At 36.2% G+C, this 13,691-nt stretch overlaps 2 protein-coding genes across 2 annotated transcripts; one reads left to right on the plus strand and one right to left on the minus strand.

Annotated features, from left to right (window-relative positions):
* Positions 1 to 5,465: 5,465 nt before the first annotated feature.
* On the plus strand, positions 5,466 to 6,875 carry LOC110857217 (chitinase 5). The gene is made up of 3 exons (XM_022105831.2): positions 5,466 to 5,735; positions 6,140 to 6,557; positions 6,616 to 6,875. Exons 1-3 carry the CDS (start codon positions 5,519 to 5,521, stop codon positions 6,797 to 6,799), a joined length of 819 nt encoding a protein of 272 aa, XP_021961523.1. The 5' UTR covers positions 5,466 to 5,518; the 3' UTR covers positions 6,800 to 6,875.
* Positions 6,876 to 10,321: 3,446 nt separating this feature from the next.
* LOC110857400 lies at positions 10,322 to 11,510 on the minus strand. The gene is made up of 5 exons (XM_022105998.2): positions 11,465 to 11,510; positions 11,229 to 11,387; positions 10,803 to 10,967; positions 10,642 to 10,730; positions 10,322 to 10,561 (listed from the first exon to the last, which is right to left on the minus strand). Exons 1-4 carry the CDS (start codon positions 11,492 to 11,494, stop codon positions 10,713 to 10,715), a joined length of 372 nt encoding a protein of 123 aa, XP_021961690.2. The 5' UTR covers positions 11,495 to 11,510; the 3' UTR covers positions 10,322 to 10,561; positions 10,642 to 10,712.
* Positions 11,511 to 13,691: the final 2,181 nt, after the last annotated feature.

Genomic DNA, 13,691 nt, shown 5'->3' on the forward strand with positions numbered 1-13,691 from the left:
TTTTGATGGCATGATTTTATTTGCAGACTAATTGCTGTTTGAGGGAGCGGGGGGGGCTAGCAGAATCATGGGCGTGTCAGTTTATCGCTTTTATCCGGTTACATACATTGGTTCGAAATAAGTACGAACAAATCCACACCAAGTTCATAGGCTGGCAAAACCTTTACGGAAACGTAAAAAAAATAATCAATCATTTTCATTGTTGACCATCGTCCGTTCGTTTAATATTGTCGAACCCCCGGCTAAAATAATTTTTTTTATTCGTGAATTTAGTTATACACCAATCTACAATTGGTTAGAACAATTCTTAAATTTGTTTGATTAAAAATAAAATTAATCCTGTTTGATTTTTCGGTTATAGCAACAAAACAATTTTCTATTCTATGAATACCTTCCATGAATACCTATAAATCTTAATTTGTTTTAATTTATTGGCAAAATAAATTTTTGCGTCTTATTTATTAAGGAATATCGAAATATTTGTAAGATAGGATTGAATTAAGTACATATACTCGAATGAAAAGATAGATTTTCTTTGACCGTTAGATTAAAGCTTTTAATAGTTTTACTTGCCAAGAAATTAATCCGATTTGAAACCAATCGGTCGTTTTTAATCCATTTTAAATAACTTTATCCTTATGACATCCTGCCGGAATAACTTGCGAATCTTCCAAGGTGCTGGTCCAATCCAGGGTTTCCATACTTGTAGGAAAATATATAAGCGGAAGATATAACTTAAGTAATACGTAAAGTGACACAATCTCCGTATAAAAAAATTTTACTTTTCGCCAAGTTGTGACCATTTTTATCGTGGAGGTGATTTTCTATCTTGACCCACAGAAAATAGTGGCAAAGTTCATGAAATAGATATCATTTCTTAGAGCGCGGATCTAACATAAAATCTGTCTACGCTATAAATAGGTGGAATATATACATAAAATAAGAAACTCGAGCTTATCGGGGGAAAACTTTGATTTGACAAGTAATCAAGCCATTTAATAAAACATTTAGATAATTACGGTCTCCCTTTATACAAACCCCTTCAACTTAATCCATTTATTTCATTATTGATTTGGAAGTATTCTACACAGGTTGATATATTGGTTTGTAAACGAATTTTAATTTTTAACAGTATTCTTCTTCGTATATTAATAAATACTGACTGATATATACACAAGAGTATATGACATTCAACGCATAAGCAAACCCAACGAACTTCATTCACGCAAATTTTGTAGAAAGTATCCAAGCTTCGCTTAAAGATCGTGTTTGTCTAAGGAGGGGAGCTTCCGAGGTTGATAATAACAGATCTGCTTGAAATTTTTACCAATGATACTTTGGGATGAGTGAACCTTAACCCTTGAAGCTTTTGATGCCATGACCATAAAGAGCTGAGAAATTAATTTCGAAAGTTTCAAATTTTTTGCTTGGATGTTCCATTCTATCTGAGCTGTTTGGTGTTCTATGGCATTTACTTGACGTATATGACACATCTCTAGAACGGGTTAATATTTTTGAAATCTGTTTTTGGGCATCGACATTTAATTTGTGGGGGTGGACAAGTTCGATCTTGCAGTCAATCGGACCACCCCCCCCCCCATTAGCACAAGTGGGTGTGGTCGAATTATATATATAATTATAATAAATCTTGTGGTTGTTTCATTCAAATACTTACAAAATTTTGAATTTTCAAACTCTTTTTAATCCATCCCATCAGGATTTTCTCAATGAAACCCATATTAAAAGTCCATACAACGATTGGGGTGTGCCTTCTGGTTCAGTACTTGTTTGGTGACCACTACCCATTCCCGTACAAGCTGCCTTATAAGTTTGTCTATCGGAAAGGAATCCTCCACATTGAAGATGTCCAGATGAACGCCATCCAAAAATGTGTCCCACCCTTGATAAGCTTCATTTTCGTATTTATGTGCTCGATAGGGATATATTTTCTTAGTTTAGACGATGTCTACTTGCTGAGTAATTTTCGATTCTGGGCATGGATTTATATCATTGCGACGGGCGTGTTGTCGATTTATGGATACGTGGTGGTCATGCTGAATCCGGACTTAAGTTTTGCTGGATGGGAACAAATGGTCGCTTTTGATTGGCACATTAGAGAAGGTAACTATGTACATAGCGTTCCCGTGTGTGTAAATAGGTTTCTTTGTGTCTCAACTTTCCCTTAATCCGAGTATTCAACTGCGACTTTGAAATCTGTTCATTTACAAGATGTTTTTTTTTACAAATTCAGGATTTTATTTTGTTAAAAAATCGATAATTATTAGTTTTGCAAGGTTAGTACATAGGCTTGAATTGTGATTTTGTCTTCCATGAGAAAATAGAAATAAAATAGGCAAAAATAATAGATAAAAATTAAATATTTTCTCATGGAAGAAAAAAACACAAAATTTCACCTCCTAATCTTGCAAAGCGAATAAGTATCGATTTTCAAATGCAAAATGAAATCAGTAAAAAAAATTCAAGGAGAAGAAAAGGTTTCAAAATTCTCATTTGAATACAAGGGAAAGTTGAGACGCAAAAATTCGGAAACCGGATACATGAGAACCATAATATCATTTTTGCTTTATTCGTGTAAAACCAACTTATTCTGACCTGGTTTCTTTAAAAATCAACAGAATTCAAAATCCATGCGGGATTCGATGCCTCTCTACTCCTCAAAAATTCAATTTTGGAAATCGTATCTGTCATAACTTATGCGTTTGTTGTTTCAACATACGTTTTTAACCCTTTTTCCATGATTTTTCTCATGTATCTCGACTTAGACCCTATTTCTTACATTTTTCGCTACATTTCCTCCCAACTCATGTTAAACATCGTGGGAAATCACGTCCACCTTTTAGTATTCTCAACTTGCTACATAATTAACATTATCAACATTTACCACAATCTTTGCATGATTTTTTACGGATTTTCCGCATATGTATTTCGTTAAAATTTTGTTGCAAAATGTGTCGCAACTGCGGTCCCAAATTTACGGCTATAGCCAGCTATTCCCAACATTCCCAGTTGGTTTAAACATAATAAGTACCGGATTGTATCTAGCGATTCCGCTAGATCATTAGATCTATGGATTAACTTAAAATGCTAACCAAAATTCCATAATTCGATCGTGGCATACTAATACGGAAAATGCAATTATTTTGCAAACTTCAATACATAGGAAAATTGGGGTCCGAAATCGAGGCAGCGGCCAAATTCGAGTGTAAAATAATTTTTAAAATTATTTCCCGCGATATTTGACCAAAAGTTGGACTAGTTTGAGTCAAAATCCAAAATTTGCAAAAAATTCGCACATTTTACCTCAGATCTCGAAAACTGCTGGACGACCACCCCAATTTTATTACGGATTTTTGATCTACTCAATATTACGCAACTTTTAAGCCATCGAACTCGAAAATCGTTAGAGCGCGAAAAAATTAGGGTTGGCCCGGGTACCGGGTAGTTACCCGGTACCCGGCATACCCGGCCTGTTTTGGGATACCCGTTACCCGGCCGGGTAGACTTTACTACCCGGTCTACCCGGCCGGGTAATTTAAATGTTCAATTTTTTGCAAAACCTTATAAACAAATTATAATCCGATGAATTTCATTTTTGTCCTTTGTGTAAAATAATATATTTTGAAAAAATGCGTACAAACTAGGTCAATTCTTAGGTGGAAATTATTATCCAGATATTAAAATTACTTTGGGCGCACTCACGTCAACCCTTGCATACATATCTCCCAGATTAAGCATGGTAACATAACTGGCGATGTTTTGCGAAATTTGAGACATTTCTCAAAGCCTTCGCTAGAAAACCATTGGTTTTGCAAATTTGTCCAGCAATTAGGCACATTATAATTTGGCAAACTCATCCTCCCGATTATCAGTGAAAAATAGTTACAAAATCCATGAAAACAAGATCAAAATAAGCATCTTTAATAGATCTGCGATACTTTCAAAGTGATATTTTGCGACTCCCCTCATGAAACAAATTTTTTAAGCTGCACAAGTTTGCTAAATGGGTGGCGATGATTAATAAGACATTGTCGTGAGTACGCTCAGTCTGTACTTTGTGTTTGTTTTTAACTTGCAGCTTTTTAAAACTGGTAAAAGTGTTGCAAATTCTAGAGAAAGGTGGAATAACTCCCTTTATTTTTAATATATAAATATTACCCGGTACCCGGCCGGGTAGCCGGGTACCCGGCGAACATTTTAGGCCGGGTACCGGGTAGCCGGGTACCGGGTAGTAGCCCTACCCGGGGAAACCCTAGAAAAAATCACTATTTCATTGTATATATATATCTTAAATACGCTCTACAGACTCTTGGAGATTTGAGCGTAATCAAAAAAATAAGAACCGTCCGAGAGAGGAAGATGCATTTCAAAATGCTTAAAACCATTAAACCCACTGCAATTCCGGTAGGATTGGGAAGTTGTACTTTTTTCAGTGCTAGGAAAGATAACGAGCTCTTGTTTGCTACGCAAATTGTGGATAATACGATATCGCTTTTACTAATGTAGGAAAAAATGCGTTGTGGAGTTCGTATTTAGGTAATTATATAATTAAATTATCCTCGGAGATTTGATATCATACTTGACAAAAAGTATCACAAAACTCAAAACCATTATTTATGAGAAGATTAGGGTCAAATGGTTCAATAAGGGTTACATCAAGCCTAGTTGATTTTTCGTTTCCTTGGGAAATTGGATTTTTGGAACTTCTCCGGACGGGTTTGTTGTATTGGATGAATTGTGTTTGCAGAATTTGAGCTAAATTGGGTATATACTTATCTGTATCTTACATTGTCACTTTTTTGAGGAGAGTCAAATCCATACATTGTTTTTCATTCGATTTCTACATATGTATTTGCGTCAGTATGAAAAAGTTGCTAATTTATGAGCTTCAATTGTTCAATTTCAGTTTGTGCATAATGCATGACCACAAAATTACAGATAATCAAATGATTTTCCTAAAATGATGGATTAACCTAACCAAAAATTTGGTTCGTTTTTACATGCAGACGTATAATAAATATATGTATAACTTTTAGAAACTTATTATTGATAAAAAACTAATAAATTATAGTCCGTCATTCCCCGTATTATACAATCGTGTCATAAATAAATTCCTAAAATTTAGGATGACGACAGATGTTTGGTTATAAATAATAAAAATTCGTCACCTGTAAAAGTTGGGTCAATTCATACCCCTGCACCTTATTTTTTACAGCAAATGTATGTAATTATCTGGAAATTACATATTTATCACTTCACGTCATATTTCTAACAAACGGGTGAAGTCAGTGGTAATAAATGTCAATAAAATTACAGAGAACTCATCAATCATAATTCCATGGAACCAGATCTCCTCATAAATTTGTGGATTTTTTCGACAATTCCTAGAACCTACCTAATTAATGGGTTTAATCCATTGTGTGAAACCCGTATAAAATGATTCTCATCCGCAGATATCTTCATTCAGTCAGATTTACTTAAAAAACATAATCTTATCGAGATGTTTGCACAAGTCCTTCTCCTTTTAGGCCTGTCGGCATCCTCCGTTCTGGGGGATTGTTGGCAAACAGGGTGTCAACTTGACAGTTGGGCGGTAAAGGGGTGCGACCAATATGACCGTGACACGGCTGGAACTGAATGGTGCCAAGGGGGTAAAAAGTACACGTGCTGCACCCGTGGAGGTGGTGGAGGTACCACGCCACCCCCAGATAACGGTGGTGAGCAATTACACTCTTAATAACCCGTTGTTAATAATCGTCCTCGACCGGTGTTCATATGTGACTTCATCGTGCAGTGATAATGTTTCTCACCTAATGGTTGTAAAATTAACACCAACCATTGGCAATTTACCACCATGCGAGCAAGATTTATCACCAGATTATAACCATTTGGTGAAGTCACATACATATGCACACCATTCGGTGACGGTTAACACCGAATTTTTAACAGTGTACGTAATATTTTACAATGAGGCAATTCACGTCAGCCTTCATAAGTCTGTAACCATAAGTGCAATTTTTGAGTACGAACAGAGTACATTTGGTGTAAAACAGGATACTATTTTATTACCACAATGACAATTTACCTTTAGGTTATTAAAATATTGTGATGATATTTTCAGGCGGAAATATGCCAACCTGGCCTCAATTCAGTGCCGGTGTGACCAACAACGGCTACCCGGCCCCATCTCAAGATCAGTACAATAATTTCGTCAAGCACGCCGCTCGCTGGGGTCGGGTCACCTCGAAGCAAGAATCAGCCATGGCTTTGGCCCAATTTCTACACGAGTCGGACGGTCTCCGCGCCAAGAGGGAGTACGCTTGTGCGCAGACGCAGTGTCCAAACAGCTACAGACAACCGTCTTGCGATGCGCCCGGGCAGTATTATTATGGTCGCGGGTATATTCAGCTGAGTTGGTGCGAATGGAATTACCGACCCGCGTCACGAGACATTTTCGGGGATGACCGACTCGTCAGCGACCCTGATCAGGTTGCGCGGGATGAGTCGACGGCATGGGCTACGGCTTGGTGGTTCTGGGGGTAAGATGAGAATTATTGGAAGCATGGAGAAATTTTAACCGTTTCTTTTTCCTTGTAGGAAAAATGTGCACGATAAGGGAGGCGTTCAACAAGGTCAATTCGGATCTACGACGAGAGCGATTAACGGTCCGTTGGAGTGTGACGGAGCCAACCCGGGTCTTGCCCAGAAGAGATTCCAGATTTATGGGAAGGTGCGACAAGGCTTTGGTCTGGCTGGGGCCGGAGATCCTTCTGGATGTTAAGTAGATTGTTAAGATTGTGGAATTTTTTTCTGATGAAGATAAGCAAATAAAAACACATTTAAAGAACGGCATAAAATAATAGGTTTCCGTGTTATTTTTCATATGGTATTCACTATAAGGGATGTGCGCGCATGAAAAATTGCATATTCATGCATGAGTTTTAGTTTGATGATTTGAGAAAATAAAAGCATCTTATCCGCATAATTTCAAATTATTAATAACACTTTGAAAATTTAATAAGAAGGGACCAATTGTCTCGGCTGCATTTTGCCTATATTGTTTTTATTCAACAGATAATTTCATGACATAAAAACTTTCTTTCATAAACTTAGCACGTGGTGCAAATTGAGTTTGAAGCGAACGAATTCTAAACTATGGTAAAGGGAAATTTTAATTGTCAAGACTAACTATTAAGTAATTAATTAGAATTTAATTAGTGTTTAATTTTTATAATTAACGAAGATTATAAAAATACAACTCCATCAAAACCTTGGCACCCCCATCAACAAATTAATCGTGTACATGATTATCTTCTCAAAATACTTGACCTTAATCCCCCTCTCCACCCTGTACAACCGTCCGTACAGAATCCTCCCCCCGATATCCATCACCCTCAAGGAACGCAACCTCCTCCTCATAATCTTCCTCTCCCTCCCCGCACAAACCCCCCACATCCACACCCCCCACAACCGCAACACCTCGTCCGACCTCGTCCTCACCTCGATCGCCACGCTTAATCCAATCCCGACAAAAATCACGATGAAAAAATTTACACTGGGGAAAAATGAGTAAAACCAAAACGGAAAATTGCTGTACATTCGAATCGTTACGAACGTGAAGAGGACCGTGGCGCACATGGCGATTAGCATAAAAGCCGCGGCAAAGAATTCTTGCAAGCGACGGGTTTTTTCCAAAAGGATGAAAATCCTGACATATTTGGCCACCAGGGCGTGAAGGCGCCATTGATTTCGCGCCCGGGTGAGGGACAAGATGAGACCAGTTAGCATTTTGCAGAGCGTGAAAGCCACAATGATGGGGAGCGGGTAGAGGCGGCAGCCTTCAAAATGGGTGGCTATGATGACGTAGAAGATGCCGAGGTAGCCCAGGGTGTGGGGGAGAGGGGTTAGTTTGACCATTTCGAGGAGGTGAATGAGTGGATCGACTCGAAGGAAGTGGGACGCCAGCGTGAGAACGAAGGGCATGACGAAAAATTGGTTAATCATGCCGGACATGGCGAGTGAGAAGAGGTCGATGGATGGCGGGGACGATTTGGACGTTTTGGGTCCTAAGTTAACAAAAGTAAATAAATTGAGGTAAATTTGCTATCAAATATCGGTTTTCTAATGATTGTTTTTCCAATTTAATACCGTTCTATATATCGATATTTACCTACATATACATACTTCGATGACGTGAAACTAATTTTTATACTAAATTACAATAGGAGTCACTTAATTTTTGACGTATTTAGAGGAATGGTTAGCGAGCATGATTTGACCATTACTCAGATGGAGTTCGCTCAGCTTATGCTCTCAGATTTTGAACAAATTAGTGCCAGTCCATGATAAATTTAATTAGTATGAAATTTGTAGCAGACCGTATCTGCCAATGCTGCTGGTTGGTGGAAATATATGAATGCAGATAGGAGAAAATGCGTCTTAAAGTTTGCAAAATATATAAATGGATAAATTTAATGTGCGTCTCTCCTCTTCGGATGCAAATATCTCTGCCAAACCGAAAGATAGCGTCTTTTGCAAAGTTTATATAACTCAAATCAAAGAGCATACAATGGGATGCCTCCAGTGTCAAATGAAAGCATATATCAAAATTGACAAAATATAAATTTACAATTCAGAATAAGAGCAACTATGTATGTATAACTAAGCTCATGCATAAATTTCAAAATGTTTTTAAAATTTTAGCAGAACGATAAAAATGAGAACTTGGTCTTGCGAAAGAAATAATTCTTCTTCAAAATATCTTACCAATTGCATTCAATTTCCCAAACTCGCAAAATAACGCGTTCCACCCATCCACGAATGGTTCGCCATGCAGCCAAATTGCCACACCGATTGAAAGGTTGAAAAGCCATGAAAATAAGAAAATAACATGAACCATAAGAACTGGAAGGGGAGACACTTCTGCGGATCCATGTAGCACCAAGAATAACAAAAATATGCCAGAAATACAATGCAGGCTGACCAAAAACAAGACGTTGAAACGCCAGAGAAGCGTGGTTTTTAAATTTTTATGATAAATTAGCCTTCTCTTATTCCTTTGCCACTCAACAATCGGGTGTGTCACGTATTGGAGAAATTTGTCGTATTCGTTCAGCACGGAGATCATTTGATTTAGCTCCATCGCGACGAAATGTGTTGAGACGAATATGCACATATGTACATATTTTGGCTACCTTTAGATTTGCATAGTTTAGCCGGGTTGACAAAGATGATCGATATTTTTAATACTCTTAAAAAAATTGTGGTATCCTTTTGTCGAGTAAATGCACACTCAATTCCATATTTCTTAAGTAGACTATACTATTTAATTACAGAGTGAACTTTACCCTGTATTAAGTTACTGGACTCTGGATTTATAGCTTACTTAATATAAAATTGATACATACATAGTGCATTTACATACGTTTCAAAAGTCTCAGGTCATTTTTAAGAGTGTTTCTCATGTACGTGTATATGCGTTTAAAAGGAAGAAGGGATGGTACATATGTGCACATTTGTACAAATGAATTTAGCAGTAACAATACAACTGTAGGTATTAACATTAGGTTGACGATGTATGTATGTAAATATGTACATACATAAGGAATAGGGAAATTTATAGGCTAATCGTAAAATATGTATTTAAAAATTTAGTTCATTAGTCCGACTTAATTTCTTATTTAGAAATTATTGATCGCTTTTATAGCCGAGTTCCTTTGAATATTCGAATTAAGTGGAATGGGAAAGAAATTTATGTCTAGTTACATGATAAGAGTTACCTTATAGACAGATATGTATTTGGATTCCGACCTTTTCCGCAATTACAAGTAAATAAATAATTGATAGATTTTAGAATCATATTCTTTCTTTGAAGGTTGCGAATTAACGCAATTTTGAGTTTGGCATTTGCAAAGTATTAAACTTGGCATCATATGGATTCTTAATTTAATATTAGACGGTTGAAGGGAATATATTTAAATATAATTTTTATCCAGGTAAAATAAAACTGGACTATGTATGTATCTATGTATGTCTTACGATTAGATTACATATTTAGTACAGGTTGCGTTAAAAACGGGATGAAATACTCTGATGACCAAAATTTCGTAAAAATTAAGGTATGTGTTCGGTATTTAGTGGAAATTTAACATTAAAAAGTTTTATTTTTATGATACTTGTCTTGACAACTTTAGTCAATGTTAAAAAATTGATTTTTCATGTTTCTGGTCAACAAATTTAAAAAATGAAAACTTGTACCAGTAAAGGAAGAATTTGACAAAAATTAAACTTTTAGTATGAACAATTCCAGCTTTTATAAAATTTGTTTATTCCGTACGTGGATTTAATTTGTACAAGCCATCAACAATTATTTGTCTGTACATAATATTTAATTACAAATTTCTTTGATTTTTTCAATTTTTAATCACTTAAAAGTTGGAAATGTACTTAAAATAATGAATTTATTCACGACCGACGCAATTTCCGTTGGATAGAACGTCAAATTTTTAGAGAAAACCGATCAGCTTACTCATGCAGGGCATTTCTGTTATACAGATTAATTTTTAAAAAACTGACCACCATTAATAACAATTGCTTAATTAATTAATTTCATATTCTTCTCACCCTCGCTTTTGCTACGCATTTCTTCAACTCTTCGTAATCCTTACACTCGCCAGAGTAATCTGCTGGAACCTTCAACCCTTTCTTAATTTCTGGACAAAAAAAAGTTTTATGAAAATTTTGAAAATATTCAATGTTCAGAAATTAGTTTGCCACGCTTTTACCCTCATCTTCACAAATTGCAGCATCTTCACCCATTGATCGACGGTGGGCGTCGCTTCGGGAGCAGCAGGGTCGAAAAAACTCAGAAGAACTTCCCCACGCGCGGTATCGTTGAAGGCGCCATTTACGAAGACGGACATTCCTGCCTCACAACAAGAGAAGTAACACTAGGAAGAAAAGTTGTTTAGACAAAATCAGCCCAAAAATACGCAAACCGAGTTAACTTTGGCAAATTATTTGGCAAATTTTTGCAAATTATGCAGAAGCCATTGGGCATGGGACATTGTCTCTCTGTCACCACGCTTCAGCGGCCACTGATAAAGACACCTACATAATCGAGTCTAAATTTACCTGCCAAATTGTCTGCCAAGTTTACTCGGTTACAAATGTTTGAGTAAATTGCTCAATTTAATTAAATATTTTTTTACCCAAAAACTCGCAATAGATTTTGAATTGCAATCCTTGATCGTCGCTTCCAACTGGTCACTAAACTTTCCCACGTATCCTTTGAAACAGTTCAGTTTCGCATAGGTTTCTCGCAAGTCCGCTTCGTGGTCGGCCTGGACCGTGGCAAGGATGATGACGAGCTGTAAATTCAGTAAAATTTTGAATAATATTATCTGAAATATGTACAAATTTTGAAATTCAATTTCGATTTTCTTACTATAATGACACAAGCGAGAGGAGACGACATGGCGATTACGATTAGGTTGAATAGCGACTGATGGCGTCGCTTAGGGTTTTAAAGGATTTATTCAACAATGTGACCTTCCTCGTCTAGGTGATTTTTAAATTGTCCCAAATTTATCAAGGTATTTGTTCACAATGAACAATCGAGTGTGACGCTGGATTATGCACAAAAGTATTTATTTACCTATGCACTTCTCTGCGTATTTACATATTATGTTACATAATTTATGTACATAATTTGGTGCATTTTACTGCAACGTATTAAATGGTCTGATTCTTAAGGGTGATCCATGAATGGAGATTGAAGCATAGGGGTTCGTTTTGTCCGAAATGTTTCATCTTTTACGATGTCATTGTGCATATTTATAATTCCGTATCGAGACCATTCGGATTTTTTATAGCACGTCACGTCTGCAAGTTACGCAGGGATTGTATTAAGTACTTCCACTTAAAAATTATTTACCTACGACTTAAATTGCTCCTCAAGCTACGTGTTCTTACTGAATTTAAAACTAGATAGTAGATAGTAGATAGATATTTATTTCAAGATTGATATGGCGTTAGCCTTTACAATCACAATTGTGGAATATATTGTATGAGACATTTGAGACATTTGAGTCTTAGCCTAGAGTAATACTATTTATCCTATTTAACCTATGTATATTAATATTAATATTAATGTTTAGCCTACTTATTGTTTAAACTATTTTCCTTACATTTATTTATTTATCGTGTTGAGTGACAACTTGAAACTGATCAGGTTACAGTATTTTCTCGCGATTCTATTACAGATTTAAAAAACAGGTAGATATCCATAATTTTTGATTCATCCAGCTCGGTGAAGAATAGTGCGTACTCTTTAGTGGTTACTGGTATCTTATGCTTATGTAAAAATCTTGCTCTTGATACAGAATATTTTTCACATTGACACATGACATGAAAAAGGTTCTCTTCCTCTCTTCTATTACAATTTTGGCAAAGTAACTCTATCATTGGATCATAAAAATTTTCCATGCTTGCTAATTTCACACTACTTTTACAACATGTAAATTGAGACAAGTTTGCCCTGCATTGTACTACTAATCGAATTACATTCCATGGTATCTCTGCGTTAAGGAAGGGTTCTCGTCTTTTATGAGTTTTTGTAAAATGATAGAGAGGCATAGACGTGCTATTCTGCATTCTCAGTATATCATGTTCAACACTTATGTCCTTAATTAATCGTATACAATTATTAATTTTTAAAAGAAGGTCAGTACAACCATTTTCATCATAATATTCCGGTATGCTTTCGAGTAGAGTTTCACATTCCCATTTCGATAAGAGTAATTCTAATTGCTTATACCAATTGTGCTTTATATTTGGCTTTTTCGATTTAACTTTTAAAGCTTCATAACATTGTCGTAGTAAACTATGCTGCGGAGTTGTGATGATTTTATTCCAGAATCTAAGAATATTTTTGACAACAGATATTTCAATAGAGTTATAATCTGATTCGAGTCTGAGAAACCAATTAGGTGTCTTATTTGGAAGCATGAAAATATATCCTCATATATTTATTTTGGAAAGTGACCAATTTATCCATCATACTTATACCCCATACCGGTGAGCAATATAGTAATACAGATTTAACGAGAGAATTAAAAAGCGTTATTCTACTGTCAAGGGTTTTAATTTTGCCTCTATAAAGTAGTGAGTGTAATTGTTTTTCTGCACCCTCTGCCTTCTTAATAAAATCTATTCCTGTTTGTAAGAAATTACAGTTTTCGTAAAAAGGGACTCCGAGATACACATATTTGTTGACTATTTCAATTTCATTTTCACACCAGAATAAACCGTCGCAAACGCGCATACGGAAGTAGCTTCAGACGTACTTCACCCCAAACGGTCCCACCACAACTCGGGAACACTTAATTTCACTCTATTTCACCTATAGATTAATTTTTTGTAAAAATCTCATTTTGCCCCGACCACACCCCCTGGCGACGAGGGGGTGTGGAACAACTCAGGAACACTTAATTTCACTCTATTTCATCTATAGATTAATTTTTTATAAAAATCTCATTTTGCCCCAACCACACCCCTGGCGCCTAGGGGGTGTGGCACAACTCCGGAACACATAATTTTACTCTATTTCACCTATAGATTAAATTGCACTAAAAATCTCATTTTGCCCCAACCACACCCGCTGGCGCCGAAGG

This window comes from Folsomia candida, unplaced genomic scaffold, assembly GCF_002217175.1.
Source record: "Folsomia candida strain VU population unplaced genomic scaffold, ASM221717v1 Fcan01_Sc018, whole genome shotgun sequence".
Lineage (NCBI taxonomy): Eukaryota > Metazoa > Arthropoda > Collembola > Entomobryomorpha > Isotomidae > Folsomia > Folsomia candida.